Genomic DNA, 25,604 nt, shown 5'->3' with positions numbered 1-25,604 from the left:
CATTGAAAGAAAGCTTTATAGGCAAAAAGCAAAAACAGAGACCATACTCCGTTGCCTTCCTGGGTATATTAGCAGGAAGCTGCATCTTAAATGGAGCAGCTAGTACTCAAACCAGAACCCCTGTTGGATGCTGCCTTCATAGATGGCAGCTTAACCCACCCACCTACAATGCTAGCTTCTGCCTAGGCCTTTTAAATTCATTTTACCAATATTATATTTTTGAGTATAAAAACTATTTTGTTTCAATTTCTAATCATTTGTTGCTAATTTGAAAAAAAATTAGTTTTGTACAGTGATCCTGTAAACTGCAAACCTCACCACACACATGTTCTAGTATGTTTTAGTATGCTCAAGGGGTTCTCTACCCACAGAACTCAGTCATCTGAAAGTAAAGTTGTACTTTTTTCTGTCCATTGTGATTGCTCCTTGTCCTGGTCTGCACTGCCTACGGCCTCTAGCAAAATACTATACAAAGTAATGAAGAAAACACATCCTTATTCTTAATCATATGTGACAGTGTTTTACACTAAGTATGATATTCTCTAAAGATTTTTCAGAGTTGCCTTTATTGGGTTGAAGCAGTTCCCTTTTACTCCTAGATGGTTGAGATTTTTTTTTTCAGAAATTGATGATAGATTCTTTATCAGTTAACGTTTATTAAAATTATTTTTGATGTTTTTAATGTGCCAGTAAAATGTTTATTCACTTAAAAGATTTATTTATCTATTTTGAAAATCAGTGAGTGTGTTAGCCCTGCCTAGCCTGGTATCAGTTCTCACTTTCACCAATGGGAGCAGTAGCCCAGCAGGGGAGTCCTCGCTGCCCAGCCTATCAGCCTTGCCCTCCTTCAGACCCCCCTCTCGGTCCCGCCTGCCCCTGGGTCTTACGTACACTGGTAGGTGCTGCGGCCCAGTCTGGCATGGCCCATCTTACCTCCTTTGCAAGTGGGTGCTGCAGCCTGACCCACCTTGCCTGATCCCACAGTTCCAGCTGATGCTAGCAGGTGCTGCAGCCTAGCTCAGCCTGGACTGCCTCCACTCCCAGCCTTAATGTGAACTGACTGATATTGCAGCCCAAACCAGCCTGTCCTATACCACATCCTGGTTCCCACATCTGCCAGTGGGTGCTGTGAACTGTCCCATACTGTCCCAGCCCCCAGACCTGACCCACATGGCTACTGTAACCTGGCCTGGCCTGAGATGCTCCCAGTCTTGGTTCTTGCATTCATTTGCAGAGACTGCTTCCTGACAGGGGAGTTCTGGTAGTTTCTTTAAGTTGATACCACTTCTTTGATAAATGGTTGTGGTATTTACCAGTGAAGTCATCTAAGCTTCATGTTTTTTTTGTAGGAAATTGTTATATAAAAATTCACTTTCCTTAATAGTTAAAGTGCTACCAAAAATATTTTCTTCTTCTTAGTGGACTTCAGTAGTTTGTTTGTTTGTTTGTTTGTTTCTTTTTTAGGTGCTATTTAGTTTCTTCTAAGAGGTCAAATACATTGAAATAAACTTTTTTACACTATTCTCTTATTTTGAATCTATGTTGATGTCCCAGTATTGCCAAAATGTGTCTTATTTTCTGTGTTGCATAATCAATCTGGCCATAGGCTTAATTCCTGTTTTAAGCCTGTTATAAGCCAACTTTTTGTTTCACTGATTTTATTTTCAAGTTCATTTCTTTTTGCTCATTTCCTTTCTTTGGTTTAGTTGGGGGTTTCACTTGCTCTTTCAATTCCAGTATCTTAAGTTGAAGACAAGCTCTGATGGCTGGCATCTCTTCTTTCTTAACGTCATTTAATTCTATGTTGTTTTCCCTGGATATTACTTAAGCAATACCCAAATTTTTTGATGTTGTATCTTCAAGTGTTTGGGCACTTTTCAGAAATCTTTTTTTCCTAAAACTTTTTTTTTAAATTAAATTCGATGCTCTGTATTGCTTGAATCCTTTGTGACACAGAATATGATCTGTCTTGGTATATGTTCTGTGTATGCTTAAAAAGTATGCAACTCTGGTGTTGAATTAACTTATTAGGACTGCTGTTACATACTACCACACACTCTGTGGCTTGATACATCTCACAGTTCTAGATCCTGGAAGTCTCAGAGTAGTGGTGTGGTTTCTTCAAAGGCCTGTGTCCTTGGCTTGCAGGTGGTTTTCATCTCACTCTTTCCTGGGCCATTCCTGTGTGTATCCCCGCTCTTTCTTCTTCTGAGCACACCAGTCAGACTGCATAGGGTCCCATCCTGATCTTATTCAACCTGCGTTCACCTCTTCAAGTCCCTATCTTCAACTACAGTTACACTGGACGTCAGAGCTTCAATGTAGGAATTTTAGAGGAACACAACTCAACCATAACAAGTGTTCTACAAATGTCAATTTAATCAAGTTGCTTGGCTATTTTTTATTATTATTATTTTTATTGGAAAAGCGGATATATATAGAGGAGGAGAGACAGAGAGGAAGAATGATTCACTCCCCAAGTGAGCCGCAACGGCCAGTGCTGGGCCGATACAAAGCCAGGAACCTGGAATCTCCTCCAGGTCTCCCACGCGGGTGCAGGAACCCAAGGCTTTTTGGGCCATCCTCGACTGCTTTCCCAGGCCACAAGCAGGGAGCTGGATGGGAAGTGGAGCTGCCGGGATTAGAACCGGCGCCCATATGGGATCTCAGTGCGTTCAGGGCGAGGACTTTAGCCGCTAGGCCACACCGCTGGGCCCTGCTTGGCTGTTTTGTACCAGTCTTTCTGTCTATACTGTAAATGAATGGGTACTCTAGAAATCTGACTACAATTATGAATTTCTTTCTTTCATTTCTATCTTTGTTGTACATATTTTAAAGATGTGCACCTACAGATGGATATTACTTAGGCTGGTGATGAACTCCTGATTGATTGTGAGATGACCTTTTTCTCTTGTCATATTCTTTGCTCTAAAATATAATTTGTTAAAATTTATGTGTCCAGTCAGGCATTCGTTTTCATTAATGCAGTTTTTTTCTTGTCCTTTTATTATCCTTTTATTTGTAGCCTGTTGGTCTGTTTGTATTTAAAGCATGCTTCTGTTAGACACCATACAGCTGGCTCTTGACTTTAATCCAGGATATCAATCTCTTCCATTTTATTTTGCACATAAAATGGTTGTTGGTATTGTGAAACGAAATCTTCATCTTGCAAATTTGTCTTCTGCTGGTCCCATCTAAATTCCCTCTTTTTCTGATTTTCAACTTTATTTTAGATGATTTTGTGACCTTATTTTATCTTTTTTGTCATCCTATCAGCTGAAACTTTGTTTTAGATGGTATTCTTTTTTGGATTTATAACATACATCTTTAACTTACTACGATCAACTTTCCCAAATTATGCACAACCTTCCCATGTGATACACAACTTCTCATATAAAAACCTATATGCTAAGGTGAGAGTACCTCAAAAATTCATGGAAATGGAAATAAAAGATCATTATTTTTGATTGAAAAACTTTGAAATCCGTGCTTTTTCTCATAACACACATCTTTTAAGGACTTTTTAAAGACTCCTCATAGCTTCTATTTCCTCTTACATGTTTTCATTTTACAGTTTTACAGGTTATATGCATTGTAGTAAATTGTTTTTATTTTGTTTAAATGGCAAACTATTTTTAAAAGGCTCAAATGATTTTTAAAAAGCTGCATATTTGCCTGTGCAGCTACCATGCCCAATGTTTCTCCTCTTTTTTGCACAACTAAATTTCCATCTTGTGTCACCACCCTGCCCCCTTTAAAAATTTCTCCTTCTCACTAGTTCCAAGAAATTTCAATATGATCTGCTTATTTCCTTGTTGTGGGTATAGAAGTTTAGCCATTTTTTGAAACTTTGGGTCAATTATGTCTTGCAGTGTGCTTCCCACCTGCTCCTGACGTTGCGTATATCAATTATATGTATGCAAAACCAGTTGAAGTTATCTCATGAATCTTCTTTAATTTTTTTCTTTCCATTTGTGCTTTCAGTAGTTTTTATTGCAATGCCTTCAAGTTCACTATCATTTTATTCTGCAGAATCTTACTCATATTAATTGTATGTGACATATTTTACATCCTACACATTGTATATTTCATCTCTAGGCTTATGATTTAGGTCTTTTGTGTGTCTTCCATGTATTCACATCACTTTTAAGAACAAACATAATCGCGATAGCTGTTTATTGTTCTCATCTGACAATTTTAACATTATGGATATTCTAAGTTTCCTTCAAATGATTGATTTTTCTCTTCGTGGTTAATATTTTCTGTTAATTCCACGTTATTGCATGCTGATTTTCACATTCCTAAAATATGTTTGTTTTGAGGAGGTGAGGTGTGCAGTAAAACTTAAGCCAATTTCATCCCTGTGAGTTTGCCTTTAAAAATCTATTAAGTGAAATTAGAACTGTGCTTAATGTAAAACTAATTATTCACCAATATTGAAGCAAGATCCAACACCTTGCAAATTGGAAAGTTTAAACCATGCCCAGGGAGATCAAATTACTTTTGAATATTAGTCTATGGTGAATCATTTTAGAAAGTAAATCAAATACAGCATCGATATCATGTATTCCAGAAACAGGATTTTGGGTATATTCACAAATTAGAACTGTTCACATCACTGTTTTTAACCATCAGCTTGCAAAACAAGACCCAGTGTCCTCACGCCATCACACCTTTGAGCTCAAACTCACCTCTTCCTTCTTGTCAAATCTCAGATGCTAAATGTCAGCATCCTCTCTCTTAGGTCCTCATGTGCGATACATCCCAAAGCCAGACAGCAGCCCCTGCTCCATCACCGACTCCATTAAACGGTTCCCCACAGAGGAGGCCACAGAAGGGAATGCTACCAGTCCACCAATGAACCCACCCACCAACCTCACAGTGGTCACTGTGGAAGGCTGCCCCTCGTTTGTCATCCTAGACTGGGAAAAGCCACTGAATGACACAGTCACTGGTAAGATCGTGGATGAGGACATGTTCCCAGTGTGGGAGTTATTGACACTACTGTGTCCTGGGAGTGGGGGGCCCTGGGTCACCCTGTGATGTGTGCAGCACATCTGGGGAAGAACATGTCTTGTTCTTCTGTTGTCTAAGGTGTTACAGGGTAGGAAAAGATGACCCCTATCTCTGCGTGGCCCCCCTGTGATTCAACACATCTCTCTAAGCAGTGTTCCTTCCCTTCCCTCTCAGAATTCTATTGGACAACGTGGAGATAGAGCTAGTAGTTTCATTTCCAGAAAAATATATGAGAAGAGGCCATTACCAATATTGAAACTAGAATTCCTTTCACTAATTCAGTTTATAAATTGGCCTAGAGCTTTCTCTGAAGGAGGCCAAAATTATTTTAGCTGTCTTTGAAAAATACTACTCCTGGTCAGTTTTCTGCTCATTTCAGGAAGTTATAATTCTGCCACTATGCATCACTTTCTCTTAAAATTATTTAAAAGTTAAAAACCTCAAGTCATTTGAATTGGTTGTATGGAAATTTGATTCTCTATAGTGAACTGGAAGATCAAATGTTAAAAGAAGCGGTAAAATGGTTAACAAGTCAAATTAGCTAGAGAATACAGCAAACAGTGTTAGTCTGTGAGGGTCTTGCTGCCCAGCTGCCTGCCATATGTCTCGTGCTGTCTGGGGAGGTGGGGAGAGGAGACAGGAGCAGCACAGAGGAGCTAGTCAAGAAAGATGCTGGCAGAGAGGGGCAGTGGGGAGTAGGGGATGCAGGATGAGCCAACCATGTTCTGTACTATAAAGATGGAAACAGCAGCTGTTTCTCAGATGAAACATGTCATCAGGGTAACTTCCAGGTAAGCAGCTTGTCTATGTTTAGCTGGCCATTTTTACCCTATTTTCTGAATCTTCCTTTCTCACTCAAAGCTAGCCTTTGATTTGAGAAAGAACCAATCCTTGCCCATGTTCATGTACTCACCTAGCTTCTTAGTCTCAGTCCTAACAGCAGAATGTCCTACTATCAACCTATGGCTCTTTTGCAGCCTTTCCACTGTATCTGATACTCAACCCTTGGGTATTTTCATATTGATGGAGCTGGTTTTGAATGTGTTTTGTTTTGTTTTTCCCTAGTTATCTGTCTGATCCAGTCACATGCATTAAACCAAATACCACTGAAAGAGAAAAGCAACTAGCAAAGTTTAGGGGTTGTGCTCTACTGTTCTGAAAATCTCTTTTTTTCATAAGTCCTGCAGGTTCCTAGAAATATGTCTTTAAATGAATTTGTTTGTAGACTTCTTTGCAGACTGTCAAGAATTTGTTTAAGCTCACAAAAATGATCAAGCGAACAGAACTTCTATAACCAGTAACTACCCAAAACTACTGATTCAATAATTTAAAATGAAGGAGTGTAGTGAAGCTTATTATTGGGTTAACCATCGTTTGCCTCTGTGTTTTAAACTCATCTTTTTCATCAGCACCCCATATTCAGTGTCCTCTTCCCCAACTCTGTTGTAAAGCCTCATGGGGCAGGAAAGACAGCTTGTTGTCAAACACCGCTCTCCATATGGTGCTTTCCCCAAACTCTAAGCTTCCCAGTGGTGGCAAACTGCCTTGCCAATCAACAAAACCCACAGCAACTGCAAGAAGGCCATCAGGCTTCATGAGTCACCAGCCTTCCTCTGGTCTAGTTCAAGGAAATCAGAAATGTCCAAGAGAAATTCCAAAAATGCTTTTGAGACCTTGGCTATCTATCATGTGACTAAGCCCCTCTGGCATTAGCTAATGCATGAGAGTAATTTGGACAGTTTTTGGGAAGCATTAAAAACATTCTTGGTTTGGTGCAAAATTTTTTTTGAATTTCCTGCAATTATGAAAGTCTGCAAAAGTCATGGAAATTGCACATGCCAATAAATGAATAAATAAATAACCTAAAAAATACATCAAAATAAACATATTTCTAATTCTATTTCCTGTGAGTTTTTTGAAGTACCCGTGTGTAAGAACAGTATGTCTTTACAGCTGTTATCTCACTTGCTCATTTTTAAGATCTGGATGTTTTATTATATATGAATTTCAAGGACAAATATATCAGCGGGGATATGAAGACAAGTATCTGATGACTTTTTTTCTGTTACCAGAATATGAAGTAATATCCAGAGAAAATGGTTCATTCAGTGGGAAGAACAAGTCCATTCAAGTTACAAATCAGACTTTCTCCACCGTAGAAAATCTGAAACCAGATACAAGGTAAGCTGTCAGTGCCATTTCAGCAGTTCTGCATGTGCCAAAGACATAATCACAGCACAACAATAAACTACATCATCTCTGTTGAGCAAGGGCCTGTATATCTAGTTTGTGTTTCTTTACCTAGCACTAAATACTTCTGGACTTATAGTTTGAACATGTGCAGGTTATTGGTGAGGTGTTCTAGGTTAACAGGGTGGCTGCAGATTAAAAGTTGATCCAAAATGTTGTTATGAAGTGTCAAAATTCAAAGAGGTCTGAAGCAGAGGTGGTGGCGCGTGCCTGTCAGCTCTGTTTGAAGCATCAAGGTACACACCTGTCGGCTAGGAAGGGGAGCTAGGACATGGAAGCCAAAGAAGCAAACGTAGTGAAAGCATTTGTTTTTTCAATTATTATTGATAAATGCCTAATTTAAAAATGTAAAGGTATGTCTAAATATTTCCTTGGAAGTCCTAATTTTATCTGGGCGTAGACAAATGCTGCAGGGTTATCCTTGCTTCCTAGTATGTATGTGTTGTGCAGTTTATCTGTGAAAATAGATTTGTTTACATACATCTATTTATTTTTATTCCTTCTTACATTGGAAATGTCAAACACTCTATCAGTTTATTTTATTATCTTAAGAAAAATAAGGACCTCACCAGTTTTAGAATTGTAGAGATGTTCTAAGATTTCCTTTTTTGTAAGTTTCATTTAGAACTTTCAGTGCCATCAACTGAACAGAATTGGGTTATCAATTGCAATGCTCAATTGTGACAAGGGGGAACATTTTCTAATATTTTTAAGCAAAAAGAAACTTCAGTCCTATCCTGCAGAAGTAACATTTCTTCCACAATGTGTTTTCTTTTTTTCTTTAAGGTTTACTATTTTGAGCTGTAACTTAGGAAATGTTGGAACTGTTAACTTCCTTAAAAGATTAAATTAGCCAAAATAAGCATATACTTCAGGAAAAGCCCACATGATGATCTTGGTACAATTTGCCTTAGCAAAATAGAGTGAGCCTACTTACATGATAACATATTTTAAAGGGAGAAGAGAAAGACGTCACTTGACTTTTTAGTTGGTGAATTTGTACTTGATGTTTTTCTTCTTCAGTGTCCTGCTTTTAATACCACTTAATAGAAAGTGATCTGGGTTGTACACTATACTCATTGAATGGCATCCATTTGCTGTGTGCATCAAGCTACCCTCAGGTCCTCACAGTGCACTACTAGGTCACCATCAGAATGTTAAATATGATTATTCCAACAACATTTTAAACCCAACTTGTTTCTAAAAATATCTGTGTTTCCATTCAGATAACATTTACTAAGTGCCAAGGATGTACTCAGTGGTGTGCATGGTGTTGTGGCTACACATATTAATGAGCATGGGGGGCTGTCCTTGCGTAGGAGGCTGGAGGCAAGGTTGCTGCTAACCCCAGTATTCAACACAGAGTGGTGTAAGGTTGGGCAGAAGTGTGCTACAGGGAACCCAGAATGGGTGGCACTTCACAAAGTCTAGGGAAATGAGCAAAATCCCCCAGGAAAAAAATGCTTGGATTGCAGCGTGAAAAGATGGTTAGGGTAGAACCAGCCAGGTGACTGGGGACAGGGGTTGGGGGATGCCAGAAAAAACAGCATGTATCAGTGCACCGAAGCCCAACATGGCACAGTGAGTGCAGTGAGTAATGGGCTGTTTTCCCCAATATTCATGGTGAAAATGACTGGTGGGGGAGGAAATGAAGAGAGTAGAAACCAGGTCAAAGAGGAGGGCCTGTGAAGCCAAGTTAGGAAACGGGGCGACTCAGAAGGATATGACTAGCAGATGACTTGCTCTGAATTTCATTTCACACTTTTTGGAATAATCAGATACTTGAACTAATAGTAATGAGTAACACTTGCTAGAATAAATGTCACATTAGGTTACTGTCATGGCAGGAGTGTCCTTTGGACATCTGAGCTGACTGGTAAAGTCAGTGAGGGAGAAATAAGAACCTCTGGCCTGCATTGCATTTGCTTGTGTAGTTACAGGTTATGGGGCCTCTTGGTAACAATCAATTTGTTACAGTTTTAGGACTTTGGCTAGTTGTTTCTGGAGTTGCCTCAGGTGGAAAGGCCAGGTTCTTTCTCTCCTCCTTCTTGGTGTGTGTTCTTCTTTTCTCGTGGGTCCTACATCAGTGGACCTTTGCACAAATCCTACAGGAGGCCTCTGGATTTGTCTCTGGGAAAAGCAATATTCAATTAGATTTAGGAACTGCTGGCATCACGACTCCTTTGCTGAATTTACTGTTAGGTGTTAATTGACACTTGTTTTTGTCCAAGAAGCAGTTCAGTTGATGTTATTTTTAGAATTTGAAACTATCGAGTGAAATTCATTAAGATATCAAGATCACGAATTTTCCTATACAAGTTGAGTAATTTTTACCTGTAATATTTAGGATGAACAGAGTTTTCAGATTAGAGATTTTCAGATTTGGGAATATTTGCATAGACTTTATTGGTTGAACATCCCTGGTCCAAAAATCCAGAATCTGAAGAAGTATTCTAAAAGTTGAAACTTTTGAAAAATATGTATTTTTAACTTAAATAGGAGAGGCAGGCAGACACACACACAATGAGTTTCCCACTACTGATTTGCTCTGCAGATGCTAACAATAGCTAAGACCAGTCCAGGCAACAGCAGAGCCAGGAATGCAATCCAGGTCTCTCACATGGGTCACAGGGTGTTCTTTATTAGCTACAAAGAACTCCAGCCCTGTTTCAGTGTTGGGAGGTAACTCTGAAGCACAATGCATTGCACAATTGCATTTCAAAAGCAGGTAAATTTTCAATTATAGCAGTTAAAATTTCCCCCTGAGGATATTTAGAAGAAAATGACTTTTAAAAGAATTATAGCTGTTTTCTAGTGGTAGGAGATTCATTGTAAATTATTTCTTGGAAAAACATTTTCCATAACTTTTTCTTTAAAAAAAAAAAAAAAGGATGGTAATTACTGCCCATCCTTTACCTACCTGCATGGGTGGATTTCGTATGCTTGGCGCTTTTAACCCAGGAGACTCAAGGCAGACTAGAGGGCAACAGAGTGATTTCCATGTAAAATTCTTAAGTGGTTACAATGTATTCCTGAAACAAAAATTTTGCACCCTTGTTCTCAGGATGAATGCCAACCTTCTGCCTGTTTTTATGTCTTAGCAAGTGCTTACTAAACTCAAAAATTCACCCACAGTATGCCATGCAGCAGTTATTTCACTGACGGGAGTTTGGTTCTGCAGGCGGAACTGGATATTGCTATCTACCCAGCCAGAGCAGAGCTGCATGGCTGCACTGGGTTACCTGCCTGCCGCTTGGCAGGGGTTCCAGAGAGTCCTGCCCGGCAGGGTCAGTGGCTGCCTGCTGCTACAGGAGGCTGTGGCCATACATGAGCACAGAGAAGAGGAACCAAAATGTGTTGGGATCCATAGCATTTGGTAAAAACAAACAAACGAACAAAAAAAGGTACATTTTTTTCTTTGGAGGGTCCCTCTCACCCCAAGCACAGTGTGCAGATGTGTCCAGCTGCATCAGGATCTCCCGAGCCCATTCCATGACACTTACTTTTGAGGTGTCCCCCTGCCCCATGAAACCTCCTGGCATGAGTTTTTTGCAAGAATCTCCATCTTCTCTCTTTAGGCAATGTTCATTCGTGTCGAGGTAGAAGATACTAAGAAGAGCTTGTTCTATCTGGAGCAAACCACTCTATTTGCAAAACTCACTGTGATTATTATTAGTTCAGGGAATAAAGTTGCAAAGCATCTTTCAGTAAGTCTCGATCTACTTCTTATGGGAACAGGAAGTGAGGATTAATAGGTTAGTCTGTTTCAGTTCTAAAAAGACATAATTCATACAATGACTAAAATCATGTATGGAGTCAATGAAAAAACTGAAACTATAGACAAAGCTAAAACCTTGTCCGTAATCAGTGAAAACCTTGCCCAGAATCAGACAGACTGGAAGATATTTTTTCTGTGGTCTGTCATCTGTTAGGTTGTTTTAAACACAAGTTTTGATAATCCCTTGATGGATCCAGTTCTTTCTGTTTAACTGGTTAGGCAACGTGGACAGATAACACAACTCCTGCACACTAAAAAAAGTGTTCCAAGGAACCCTCTTTCCTTCTCACTCTGCAGACAAAGAATCCACTCCGTGTGCCAGACTTATGCATGGGCCAGCAATTTCCTATGGAAAATGTACTCTGGTAATTAAGATAAATCAAATTCACGTCATCTGCCCCAACATTTTTATTGAGCTCTGTCGCTTGGAAGGATTTTGAGAAACAGTTCTTCCCTGAAGACTGAAACCTACCAGTATCTTATTGGTGGCAGGAACGACAGTTTGAGACTACTGTTTATGTTATTTGGTTTAATAAAGTGAGGTTAGCGGGAAAAGAGGCAGCAACTGCTTATGAGCTGTAATTCTGGCAGAGGAAGCAAGCATGTGGAATAATCATTACATCCTTTTTAGGGTGGTTTTTTGTAAAATCAGGTCTCTGCACAATCTGCATTAACTTTTTAATGTGTCTCTTCATGGGCTTCGAAGAAAGGAATAAAATGAACTGCCAAAGCTTAGGACATTTTGTTTAGTTTTATAATAGCCGTGGGCAGCATAAAAGCAATTCCTTTTTTTTGTTAAGGAAGAAAGAAACCAATTAGTTTAGAAACTTTTCATTGAGGGAAAACAACCACTCTATAAAAACATGGAATTCCAGTAGTCTGTAAATAGAACAATAGTTCTTCCTCTCACATTGCCATGTAATTATTACTTTCATTGAATTCCTTGCTATCTAAGGAGGTGACAGAACAGCACAGCCATGCTGCAGAATTAGAAGTACAGCCCTAATCGAATTTCTGCGTCCTGTCAGAAAAAAGGTGGCATAAGGAACATCCCTTGAAATACAACAGGCAGCCCTTTGTGATCAATCCCCTCATCTCATTCCAGGCTCGTCTTCTGTCTTCCCTTCTGTCCCTGACTCAGGTGTGGTTTGTCCTCTGGGTGTCTTGCCCTTTCTCCTTGTCTGTACTCCCAGACCTACACAATGACTGCCTGTGGCAGGTATCCAGCTTACCTGATGCCTGGGATAAGATGAGCTCACCTGAGCTGATGGATTGGCTTTCCTGCTCCCTTTTTAAGGACTCCTAACATTTTCTCACTGCATTTTTCCACTTTTCTCACACTGACAGAAACCCCCCTACATGAAGCTCAGATATCATTCAACACTACACTAGAGGCAAAGTCAGCAAGACAAACAACTCTGACACATACAGGGTGGCCCTTCTTCATTTGTTATGAGGAAATCAAAGCTCAGAGATTAAATCCTTCACCCTGAAGATCATAAGACTGAGTAGGGAACTCATCTTCCTGGCTCCATGTCATAACCACTGCATGTGCTGCCTCCGATTATGGGTGTGCAGGGCTGTGACTCATCTACCCAGCTAGCATGGGCATGGCATTCTTCTGTGAGCCGTCAACCCAACTGGCCTGTCCTCCATAGGATTCAAATGTTTGCATGCAGCTGCCATCTGAACTGCATTCCATTTGTATACATCTTCATCTCTCCATACATGGAGAGTATGTCTTACAGGTGACGTTTAAAATTTAATTTTCATCTGTGTGATAAATGTATATAAGATCTTAAAATGCACATGCTTAATATAGGCAATTTCCTCCTTATTCCTAAATTCTGTCTGGCAGAGGCAAACATTTTAGATTTTTACCCGTTAATGAAATCCATTCTTCCAGGTTGATCATTTGTCAAATGGACACTCAAGTTGTTTCTCTGTTCTGTTTTTGTAAAATCTTTTTTGAAAAGAAAATCTCTTCTAGAACCCCAAACGATCACCTTTCGTCTGTGTCTTGCCTCCCTTGTCTTTTAAACTTTATGATTGAGTCCTTATGTCTTAAAATGTCTTATTTATATTATTAACTGTGTTAATAGTTATTGCCCCATTGTTTCCAGACTTCTAGTGTTGCTGTCAATCAAATGTCATTGTAATTCTGGATCCTCTGATTAGGACCTTTCCATTTTTAGGATCTCACCTTTATTTCCTAGTACTCTGAAATCTTTATTTTAAAACATTTATTTGAAAGTCAAAGAGAAGAGAGTAAGAATGAATGAATGAATCTATCTTCCACCCTCCGGTTCATTACCCAAATGGCTCTAGCAGTCAGCGCTGGAACCAGACTTCTCACAGGTCTGCCACATGGGCAGCAGGGGCCCAAGTACTTGGGTCATCTTCTGCCTTACCAGGCAGATGAGAAGGGTGCTTGGTTAGAGATGAAGCTACTGGGCCTGGAACTGGTGCCCATATGCGATGCTAGCATTGCAGGCAGTGTCACTGTGCCACAACACAAACCCAGAAATATTTTTGAAATATTTACTTATTCAAAAAGCACAGCAAGAGAAACAAGACGTAAAAATCTTCCACCTCCTGGACCACTCCCCCAAAAGTTCACAACAGCCAGGTCCAGGCCAAAACCCGGAGCCAGGAACAGTATCCTGGGTGACAGAGGCCCAAAAGTACTTGAGCCATCCTACACTGCTTTCCCAGGCACATTAGCAAAAGCTGAGTCAGAAGAAAAATAGCTGCAACTAACTTTGATATGGAATGCAGGCATCACAAGCAAAGGCTTACTTGTATGCTTTAGCTAACTCACATATTTCAGATCTGGGAAATGTGAATAATTTTCTGTTCTCTTTTCTCCCTACTGTCTGTTCTTGAATTCTGACTAGTTAGGTCCTGTATTCTCTGGAATAAACTCTACTCTTCTATTTTTCTGATTTTTCATCTTTATTTGAAAAACGTAACTTTATCTTCCAAAATATCTACTTCTAACTTTATATTTTTATTTCCTTTTTTTTTTGTTTTGCAATCTTGAAACCATCGAATGCACATTTGCTATGTACATGATTTCAGACATTACTTTTAGCCTATGGCGTCATTCACTTTATGGCATAGTGTGCTTCTTGGGTAAGTAGGGGTTTCCACCCCTCCACTCCCCCCCCCCAAAAAAAGCTTCCATGTTGTTAATTAAACTCATTCTTCATCAGTTTCTTAAATTTCAAGTGTCACAAAATTCTGGCAAAAAAAAAAAAAACAAACAGGAAAAAGTAGGTTATGAATATTTGTGGCTGTCCACAGAGCTTACGTGTAACTTCAAAACAGACACAGATATAATTCCAACAATCAGACTTGGCCGAAGTACAGGGACTTTTGGCATAAAAGGATGTGGGATGCATTCCCACTTGAGTCAGAATCCACATGCCTGGGATTTCTTTTGCTTTCCCACTATCAGGTCACCATAATTTTGTGGTGGTTTTATTTCTGCTGGTTCCTCATTATTAGGTCTCTCAGCAAGAATGTTATCTCAGAAACACACCCCACTGGAAACATACACACGTGTGATTTATTTAAATGATGTAATTTCATCACAATTAACAGTGGCATTCTATGTGATTGTTGGTTATAGAATGCTTTCCTTTGAAGTCTCATTAAATACTCTCTGAGGAAGGGTAACTTCTAAGTGTCCTTTCTCACTTTTGAAGTCTGGAGATGACGGTAAATTCTACCATGTTTATGAACTTAATTTTCCCAACAGAAAATCAGAATATTATTTATCTTAGGGGTTGCACTATGTATTAATCTATATAATGTCAGATAATGTACTTGAGATACAGTCAAAGTCGTCATTAACACTAGAGTCTATTAAATTCCAGCAGGTTTTTTTTTTAAGGTTTATTTTATTTTTATTTGGAAAGCAGAGTTAAGCAGAGTTATACAGAAAGAAGCAGGGTGAGGGGCAGGAAAAGACAGACAGACCAGAGTATCTTCCATGCACTGGGTCACTCCCCAGATGGCTGCAAGGGCAGCAGTTGAGTCAATTCAAAGCCAGGAGCTTTTTCAGCATAGGGGCCCATGCCTTGGGCCATCCTCTGCTACTTTCCCAGGTCTTAAGCAGAGAGCTGGATTAAAGGGAAGCAGCCACATTACCTATATGGGATGCAAGTGCTGTATGCAGCAGCTTAGCCTAGATGCCATGGTGCTGGTCCCAGTTCCAGCAGTGTTTACTGCCTCAATGATCAAGCAACTGGCTGTCTGAGCCCCTATTATCTTAAAATTGTGGACTTAGCACCACATGTACCAAACTGTTACCCTCTGCTTTTTACTTTTTCTTTTTTTTTTAATAAAATACCTATCTTTTGCATGTTCTTTGTTCTTAATTACAAACTTCTCAAAGACAAATTATCTGCCAGAAAGCATTCTATAAATCTGGAACTCAGGATGCCATCAGCTGGCTCAGGTCAGTTCAATTCAGTGAGTTTGTTGCTAAGTCTGCTACTGAAAGGCCCTGTGAATTTCTTGTAAATGCCAACCTGCTTTATAGTTTGGATTGCTTAAGTTTGCTCTGCTTACATAGCTTATGCATAAATGTCAAATCCTAATAATTTTATGAATAATTCTTAATAGAATCAAAGTTATTTATAATTCCAAAGATGTGGGTTTCTTTATGTGTATGGGGGGAGGGTCTAGTTTTACCTTTTGAAATAAAGGGCATATGAATATGACTATTATATCATGGTGTTAGAGTGTGGGTAAAATGTTATTGTTGGGCAGTGTGAGATTTTTTTGTACTGAACAATTGTTACTTTGCCAGGCCAGGAGGCGTTTGGACTTTGGGAGGATTCTGTTTTAGTGATAAATTTGTTTTTTGTTGCCTTGTAATTTTGTGAAAGGGCACAGTTCTTCTCTGGTCCCCAAAACAAGAAGAAAATAAGAGTGTGAGAATGGGATGAGCCATAAAAATAGTGGGTATGGAAACGGAACAGGCTCCCTGTCCCTGAAGGCAATATGTCTAAGGTTGCTACTTTTGATGTATTTCCCAGCCCAAAAGGGCCTATATAAACTACTGTCTTGAACTGTTCGGAATCCGACCGCCCAGCTTGGCTGGCCTGCGTGCCCCAAGTGCAGTCTGACCCCAGCATGCTGGCGCGATAAACTCTGTTTGCTGTTTGCATTACCAGCGAGACTCTGCCATTCTCTGGGGGTTGACTAGCTCGCACCCTGAGTCTAGGGGCTTTGGCCCGGACTCTAACATTTGGAGGCCCCAGTGAGATTGTCGACAACCTCTTAGAGTGACCAAACAGTCGACTAGTATCAGAGTTAAGTATTCCTCGAGGGCTCTGGTTAGACCCAAGGGGGAGCAAGAGGCTGGGGGGGGGAGGGGCGAGTGAGGCCCCAGGACACCACCATGGGACTTAATCACCCCAGGGGAGCAAGGAAGCTCCAGGAACTGCAGTGAGACTTGATCACCCCGGAGAGGAGTAAGGAAAGCTCCAGGAAAGCCAGGAAAGCCAGGGGAGCAAGGCTGCAGTGACCAGGCTTCAGGGGAGCAAGAGACTCCAGTAACGAGGCTTCAGGGGAGCGGGCAAAGCTCCAGTGACGAGGCTTCAGGGGAGCAAGAGAGGCTCCAGTGACCGTAGCGGGACTTGGCCATCCCGAGTAAGTAACGTAAGAAATGACCTACAAGGCAGGAGCAGGATTACATCCTAGAGGAAGTTTTTGAGCTCATTTATTCTCGGCAGTCCAAGTGGACACTGTTCAAAACACTTCTAGTTAAGGATCCGGATCTAGAGGAGTGGTGAGTGTGTGGAGAAGTGTGTAAAGTGGACCAGTCCGAATAAAAATTAGCCTGCTTTGGGAATTTGTGTATTTGCGGGCCTAAATTAGATGTGTACTGTGTGTCCTTGTTTTATAGCCCTGTTTTTATTTTAGGCTTGAATTGGATGCCTGGGAAGGCTCCCACAGCTTAGGAGTGCTGCCGATTGGCCAAGGCATGGCTTCTAGGCAGCAGGACCTGGGCGGGAGCAAACTCTTCAGTTAATTTAACTCTTTCTAGTCTGAGAGATTTTGGTCCCTTTTCTGGGTTGGTCTCTGCCTCTGACTAGGAGTGTGGAATCCTATGTGCCTTTTGTGATGTATTTTACTAATATTGGTGATGGGTTCATGTGGCCTTATCAGTTTTTGTATTACGGCAAGTGACTTCAGTAATGAACTCTCAGTGTTTTACAATGTTTTCTACTACTTTTTGGTCTTAAAAGTTAGCACTGGTTTCTAATGTTGTAACTCGGATCAGATCTGGCCTACTTGTCAGCATGCTCAGTTCTCCTGACTTTGGGAATTCAATAGGATCCATGGAACTCTCAAAAAAAGAGACAAAATTTAGATAATTCAGTTGCTATTTAAAACAATCTAGATTGAATTCTCACAATGTTATAAAATTATACAAAATTGCTTCATATATTCTATAAAGTAATAGATATTTACATGGTTGCAAAAAATGTGTATTGATATTTATGTCCATTGGTCAAAATGTTTTTAATCACAAAATTAATTCAGGTTATAAGTTATCTGTGTTCTTATAAAAAAGTACTGTTTGTAAAATTTTGCCTTACAGGAAAACAAGGAGTTCTTAAAGCATGTGTAATAAAGTTGTCTATATCATATATAATCTTCTAAGTATTTAACCTTTTTAAAGCAACAAAATCGAAACAAAAGTAAAAAATTCTTGTCAAAAGTTCTTCAGTACCCTTGACTTCAATAAAGAAAAAGATAAAAAGATACGCCAGGCCTATCAGCCCAAAAAAAGGGAGGGGCATGCTTGGAGCTGGCCTTTGAAGAAGTTGGGACTTTAGAACCTTGACCTTGTCTCTGCCTTCATTTAAAAAGAGGAAAGTTCCCAAATCAACTAAAAGGAGGTAACTGCTTCTGGTTCTGAAGCGGGTTTGTGTTTTAAAATGTGTTCATGAGTTGGCTATATATAAAAAATAATTAAAAATTGCCTAAAACAATTGTATCTAAAAGTTAAACTACTTTTGTTTAAAAGATGTTTAAGTTTAGAGTCTTAAATTAGCAAGTAAAAAAATAGTTATAAACATAAAAGTGTATTTTTAATAAAAAGATTATGAAAGAAAAATTATTAAAGAAGAAAATTGCTGTGGTGGTAAAATATTTTGTCCTAAAAAAAATATGGCTAAAAAAAGCTAGGACAAAATAGTTAAAGGTTTAATCATATTAAAAAAGAGGTGAAAAAGTCATAAAATTTGAGAAATAAATCTTGCAAGTTTTATGTAGAACTAATTATAATTTTTAAAATATTATTACAGTGTTGTTTAAGTATTTACTGACATTTAAATTGACATCTGTTTGCAAAGTCCCTTTAAAGTGTACATCTATAAGAGTACTCTTAAATATCTGACAATGGAAGTCTCAAGTTTTGAAAATTGTTAATAAAAACAAATTGACAACTTTATCAATTGTCTATCCAGCTTCAATAAGCTCTATTATTGAACAAATTAAGAAAAAAGTGCTTTTCCCCCAAGTCAAAAAACAAAAACTAACAGACTAAAAAAAGGCACCTACTAGATGGACAAACTAATTGTTAATATGTAAATTCCTCAAACCTTCCTTCCTAATCCCTAAGTGACCATCTGGTTACAGTGTTATCAGTCGTGATGATTAAGCACTTGGGTCTAAAAAGTACAAAAGTGTATAAAATCCTACAAGTGGTTTAACAATACTATCTAAAATACAAATGTCTCTACTTGCTTAATGTTTAATAATTCAAAACATGAATACTTTATTTTCTAGATTATAACAGACCTATTGTATCCATTAAAACTAAAGGTTAATGATAAACTATAATTATAGTTTATTCAAATTATTGAAACAAGATATCTCTAAATACCTAAGAAATATTTCAAAAAGTGGTTACAAAAAATGTTACTATTGTTACAATGTGTGTTACCTAATGTCTATGTGAAAAACTATATAGTCATATGGCTATATGTATAAAAATATTCAACAATAATTCAAATGTCAAAGAATGTTAAAATACTCCCACATAGAAAATGGTTTTTACAACAAACTAATAGACTGACAATCTTGAGTAACACTCAGTGGCCTCAAAATCAGCCCAAAAGGCATTCTGGTCTGACAGGAGAGCCAGCAAGAGAGCAAGCGCATCAGGTGTGGAAAGCCCAAGACGCAGCTGCAAGAGTGTCGCTCCGTAAAGGGCCTCAGTGGTGCATGCCCCAGTGCAAAAAAGCAACCATCAAAGACGGTTGTGCTCTTCTCTCGAAGGAGAGGAGAACTTCCACTTTGTGCGTGGCCTTGTCTAATGCCTCGTGGGGTTGTTGTGGATTCAGAAAGCTTCCACAGACTAAACATCGTGTGTCAAAAGCCTCAAGTAATCATTAACGTCAGACATAAAAGTGCTAATTTATTAAATTCACTAGAGTCACTATGTAGTGACTTCCCATGCAAGACCTGTGTATTCAAAGTTATATTAAAAATATAGGAGCCAAATAAAATAATAGGCAGTTAAAGTTTCCAATTCCTAATAAAAGTCTTATATAAAATTTGTAAAGGACCGTACCGTCTAGTTACTAGTCCTCAGACAATAGTTTCAACAACTACCCTACACTGAGAAAGATTCCTCAGTATAAAACAAAAAAGGGGGGAATGTTAGAGTGTGGGTAAAATGTTATTGTTGGACAGTGTGAGATTCTTTTGTACTGAACAACTGCTACTTTGCTAGGCCAGGAGGTGTTTGGACTTTGGGAGGATTCCACTTTAGCGATAAATCTGTTCTTTGCTGCCTTGCAACTTTGTGAAGGCAAGGGCACAGTTTTTTTCCAGTCCCAAAAACAAGAAAAAAATAAAAGTATAAAAATAAAATAAGCCATAAAAATAGTAAGTATAAAAACGGAACAGGCTCCCTGTGCCTAAAGGCCATATGTCTAAGGTTGCTACTTTTGATATATTTCCCAGCCCCAAAGGGCCTATATAAACTACTGTCTTGAACTGTTCGGGGTCCGACCGCCTGGCTTGGCTGGCCTGCATGCCCCAAGTGCGATCTGACCCCAACATGCTGGCGCAATAAACTCTGTTTGCTGTTTGCATTACCAGCGAAACTTTGTCATTCTCTAAAAGTTGACTAACTCACACCCTGAGTCTAAAAGCTTTGACCCAAACTCTAACAATGGGAGAGAAAAAATGTCAAGTGTTGTGCTACACTCTTCACAAGGCAATACAACATGCCCACTTCCTTGATAGCGTAACCTTTGTCATCCAAGAGTTATATCCAAGAAATATAAAAAGGAAGTCCTTGCAAAAACAAAACCAAAAAAACCCAAAATTGTACCTGTTCTCATAACTTAGTCTAGCAGTTTTGAAAATTTCAGTGGATAAAAGGCTCACCTCAGGAATTTGTTATAAACTGAACTTTTATAAACAACTGGCGACTGTTTCAGTAGGTGGAGTAGGATAAGATGCCTACATTTTAAGCAGATGTTTCCCAGGGTTTCCATGTGTGATTGTGACATAGGCAGTTCAATCCCTATAACAAGGAAGTTTCTCCAATCCCGCAGCTAGTCTCAGAGCTGAAATGAAAGGAAAAGGAACCTTTCCACTTCTTAGGAAGTAGCCAAAACACCTGGAAGAAACTGAGGTTCCCTGTAGGTGAATTAGCCTGGGTCAGCCACATACTTCTTTCCTTTCTGTGCTGTCCATTACATATGTGCCCAGTTATAGTTTGCTAATCTGGTGTGTTTAAAAAGACAACCACTTTTTTTAATCAATCAATTTCTTATATAAAGCATTAGGGAGACTGTTTCAAAATTAAAACATTTTTCTCTCCTCAATGTTACCATTGACTGAGAAAGGATATTGCTTCCTACCAAATATAATTATTTAATTCCCTCCACACAGCTATGAATTCCAGATTAAACCCAAAAATCCGCTTGGGGAAGGTCCTGCGAGCAAAACAGTGGCATTCAGTACTGAATCAGGTAATCTCAACACTGATTCCCAACAGGGGTGGTGGTGCCATGTGGGAGCCAGGTGTTGCCTTAACACCTCCTTAGAATCCCAGCTAAATGCTCTGAATTTCTAAACAGCCATCCAAAGATGAAAATGCCATCAGAAATAACACATTTTTCCGTATTTATCTTGATGTCAGAAAAAAAGGTATTTTAGCATATAAATGTACAACCCTAAAAATGTTGCTCTCGCGTATGCATTAAACAGAAGTCAGCATCAGGATATCCAGAGAGGGAACTTATATTATTGTCTCTCTTTAAAAGTAGTTATAACATTTTCTAACTAGACCTCTCAAAAACACTGAGCATCTATACACAGAGCATTATTAGTTACTTTTACCAGTAACTGGAGTTCATAGCATTTTGGTAATTATACTATGAGTAGATTCTGTATGAAACCGTAAGAGGAAGCTGTTGAAACTGAAGCAAAGGGTAGACAGCAACAGAGACTCAAAACCTACACAGCAGATAGAGCTGCATATCTGGCAGACCAAGATGTTTAAATCCAGGACAGTTTCCAAAAACATTTCCAAATTCAGTCTGTATCAAGAATGTACTATTTTACATGTCAGTTTTCCTAAGAGCTAGAAGCAGTCAACGTTCACCACACCACTGGAATGCTGGGACTTGTCCTAGTAATGTCTGACTTTACTGTTTGCTTACTTCCTCTCCTCAGCGGACCCAAGAGTGAGCGAGCCAGTTTCTGGTAAGTTCTTGCATGAATGGGAACACAACAGATGAGTTTCTAAACTGATTCAATTAAACTAATTTGACAGGATTTGAGTTATTAATTTGCCCCCCTTACTCCTCTATCAGACATGGATTTTTACTTAATATACTGAGTTTCCCTTGTTCTACAAACAAGATGGGTATTTTTGAAGTTTATCTTACTCATACACTAAGCCATCTCAAATCCTGCTTAACAATTAAATCAAGATACAACAATGCATTTCTTTAATAACTAGTCATATAAAATTGGTTATTGTAATTTTACTTCTAAAGGGCATTGCAAATACTGCACACTTGTAGTATTGTAAAAGCATTTGTTCTGAGCTGTATCTCATCATGGACTTATTTTGCAGTTTATATTTGTTTAAAACTTTATTATAATACTTTTGGCTCCCGTATGTAGCACTGGAGAAAAAAATAGGTGTTGGCAAGTTAATGACTTTTGAAGTTTTTTTTAAAAGCTTTTAGAACAGCCAGTATTTCAGAGCCAGATACAAACCTGTGTGTTTTCCTTGTGCAGCCGGGAGAGACGCCATCTGGACTGAAAGACCCTTTAATTCAGACTCCTACTCAGAATGTAAGGGTAAACAGTATGTCAAAAGAACATGGTATAAAAAATTTGTAGGAGTGCAGCTGTGCAACTCTCTCAGGTACAAGATTTACCTGAGCGACTCCCTCACAGGTGAGTAAGGATAGCAGCTTTGGTTTCAGCATTTATTTTTGAAGAATGTTTTCTAATATTCTGTAATTTGACCTTTCCTACAAAAACTTCTAAGCGCCTTTGGTGATATAAATGCAAATCTTCCAATTTTACTAAAATTGTTATTGCCCTGGAAGCTGTTACTAGAAGGCAAATAATAAAAGTGCAATTTGCAACAGTGACATCAGTGGCAAGCTGGAATGCACACGCACTAGCACGTTTCAGCTCAGTTTTGTCAGCTAGGAACAAAAAGCTTATCGATAACACATGAATCTTAACTATAATGGAAGGAATATGACATCTTTAAGATACAAGAAGGGTTATAACTCCTAGCTCCATACCCAATAGATTATAATTTCCTACATTTGTGCAGTAAAAACTTTGAACATATATCCCTGGACCCAATAAAGGTAGATAGGTATCTGGTATCATTCGACGAAAGTGAACGGATTATCCACTTTGTGGTTTAGATGACAGAACCAGGCCCAGAGCAGTATGAGACCCCTTCCTGCTTCCATGGAGCTGACCTCCACTTTCTTGGTGGAGAAACAGACCAATGTATTTATGAACCTGGAAATGAGCAAGAACTTAGCAGTGCTCTGAAAGCAATTTAAAAGGAATAAGAATTATAAGTTAGAATTGTTAAGGGAGACCTCTCTGAAAATGTTTTGAGAAGTTGTGTCAAGAGAAAATGAGGAGGAATTAACTGTGTAACAAGAATGAAAACACTTGAGATAAATAAAACAAAACAAAACAAAAAGGTGAGTTCTGAGGGAGAAGATGTCAGATCAGTTTTTCAGTTTTGCTAGTATGGCTGAGATTTAGTATAGAGGGAGGGGTGGGGATTAGGCAAACATGGGCCATGTCAACCTTTGAAATTGGGTAAGAATATTTAGGTTTTACAGAAAACTGTGACAAAAATGTATTGCTTGACTGCAATTTATTTTAAATATTTATTTATTTGTTTGACAGTCAAAGGGAGAGACAGATCAATCCTCCCTCTATTGGTTCACTTCCCAACCGGCAGTGAACCAGGACCGGGTCAGGACTGGGCCAGGCTGAAGCCATGAATTTCTTTCAGGTCTCCATATGGCTGGCAAGGGCTCAAGGATTTGGGCCCATCTTCCATTCCCTTTCCCAGACCATTAGTAAGGAGCTGGATTGGAAGTGGAGAAGCTGGGACATAAACTGGTACCAATATCAGATGCTGGTGTACCAAGTGGTAGCTTTACCCACTATGCCACAATGCCTGCCCTGTCTTGCACTGTACAAAGATGACTAATTCTGGGCCCGGCACAGTAAACTAGTGGCTGAAGTCCTCACCTTGAACACGCCAGGATTCCATATGGGTGCCAGTTCTAATCCTGGCAGCCCCGCTTCCCATTCCCTGCTTGTGGCCTGGGAAAGCAGTCAAGATGGCCCAAAGCCTTGGGACCCTGCACCCACATGGGAGACCTGGAAGAAGCTCCTGGCTTTGGATCAGCGCAGCTCCAGCTGTTGTGGCTGCTTGGGGAGTCAATGAATAGAAGATCTTCCTCTCTGAATATCTGACTTTCCAATAAAAATAATAATAATTAAAAAAAGATGACTAATTCTGAGAAGGAAAGGGGAGAAAGACCACAGGCTAACTGTACTGCAACCAGAATAATTAGTTGGAAGAGACTAATCACTAATCCATGATTCAGTCAAAATACACACTGGTGGTTTCAAATAGGGTGATTAGGAGGGAAAAGAAAACCCAAGAACAGAAAAGGAGGGTTCTTTTAAATAATTTGATTCAATACTATTCATAAAAAGCAATATTTTATCATCCTTTCCATTTGTGGTTTTTCAGGAAAGTTTTATAACATAGGCGATCAGAGGGGCCATGGAGAGGATCACTGCCAGTTTGTGGATTCATTTTTAGATGGCCGCACAGGACAGCAACTCACTTCTGACCAGTTACCCACCAAAGAAGGTATGTTTACTCATCCCGTAGTAAGCAAAGTGGACTGACAAATTAACACAGAAGGAAAAAGAAATCATGCTGAGGGAAGTAATCACCTTAAAAAGAACTGGTTAAACCGCTGCTCTGACTGGCCACAGAGACTCAACTTGGAAGCAGAACTAAGGGAAATTACACAGATGTGAATGCATTCTACTTAAAGAACATGTGAATTTGCAAAAAAAAAAATCATGATTAGTCTCTTAAACATTTAAAATTCATGCATTATTTTCATGGTCTTTGTTACACTGAGCACATCTGCACTATTTGTTTCATTCCCTTACATTTTTTTTTTAAACTGTTACTATCAAAAATGAAAAAAGGATATAAGTAACTACAAATTTAACTACAAGTCTTCAGGGAAAGGAATCATCCCTAACTTGCTAAAAACACAAGAGCACAGTGCTGCAGAATGAGAACTGAAAGGAACGTGGTACTTGCCTAAGGAGTGCAGACGCATCACTCAGGAGTCACTAGAAGTTCAGACCTTCCACTGACGAAGATGACTTAAGATCTGTGAATATATTGTGGGTGCTTCAAACTGCTCCCAGATGCTACCAACCATCCCACTCTGACAGACTACAGCAAGGGCGCCCCAAGATGACAGACAGCCTGTTAGTGCCTAATGAGGGAACCCCAAGACTGGCTTCCCTCAGTTACCTGCAGTTAAAATCCTTCAGTTTATGAGCTGTGAGGCTAAAAGTACAATTCAGCTGTTTTTGTTTTTTTCTCCCAGGTTATTTTAGAGCAGTTCGCCAAGAACCTGTCCAATTTGGAGAAATTGGTGGTCACACTCAAATCAATTATGTGCAGTGGTATGAATGTGGAACTACAATTCCTGGTAAATGGTAGATGCTGCAATGATGCTCAAAAGTACCTTCTGCTTCATCATGGCAAAAAAAAAAATCATTGGAACACTATGGTATTTTTAATGTTCATTCAAAGCTATTTTGTTTACTATGTATAAAGTCTACAATCTAAGTAGCAGTATTAGATGTTTATTAGAAAAGATTGCTGAGAATATTTATCAGGTTTTACAAAGTCATTTTAAGAAAACAAGATATTGATGTTAACAGAATAACATTTTTGGGGAAGCTGGCTCCC

The 25,604-nt window shown here is 39.1% G+C and overlaps 1 protein-coding gene across 1 annotated transcript in view; it reads left to right on the top strand.

Moving 5' to 3' along the window:
- ABI3BP (ABI family member 3 binding protein) overlaps positions 1 to 25,548 on the top strand; it is a 230,799-nt gene extending 205,251 nt beyond the window's left edge. Inside the window, exons 57-63 of the mRNA XM_058661811.1 lie at positions 4,745 to 4,954; positions 7,089 to 7,197; positions 20,978 to 21,057; positions 21,764 to 21,793; positions 22,337 to 22,498; positions 24,351 to 24,473; positions 25,237 to 25,548. Of these exons, the coding sequence (XP_058517794.1) occupies positions 4,745 to 4,954; positions 7,089 to 7,197; positions 20,978 to 21,057; positions 21,764 to 21,793; positions 22,337 to 22,498; positions 24,351 to 24,473; positions 25,237 to 25,352 (830 nt within the window). The 3' untranslated portion in view covers positions 25,353 to 25,548. The remainder of the gene's footprint in view (positions 1 to 4,744; positions 4,955 to 7,088; positions 7,198 to 20,977; positions 21,058 to 21,763; positions 21,794 to 22,336; positions 22,499 to 24,350; positions 24,474 to 25,236) is intronic.
- Positions 25,549 to 25,604: the final 56 nt, after the last annotated feature.

Source organism: Ochotona princeps, chromosome 3 (assembly GCF_030435755.1).
Source record: "Ochotona princeps isolate mOchPri1 chromosome 3, mOchPri1.hap1, whole genome shotgun sequence".
NCBI classification, from domain to species: domain Eukaryota; kingdom Metazoa; phylum Chordata; class Mammalia; order Lagomorpha; family Ochotonidae; genus Ochotona; species Ochotona princeps.
This window is presented reverse-complemented; position numbering and strand designations above follow the sequence as displayed.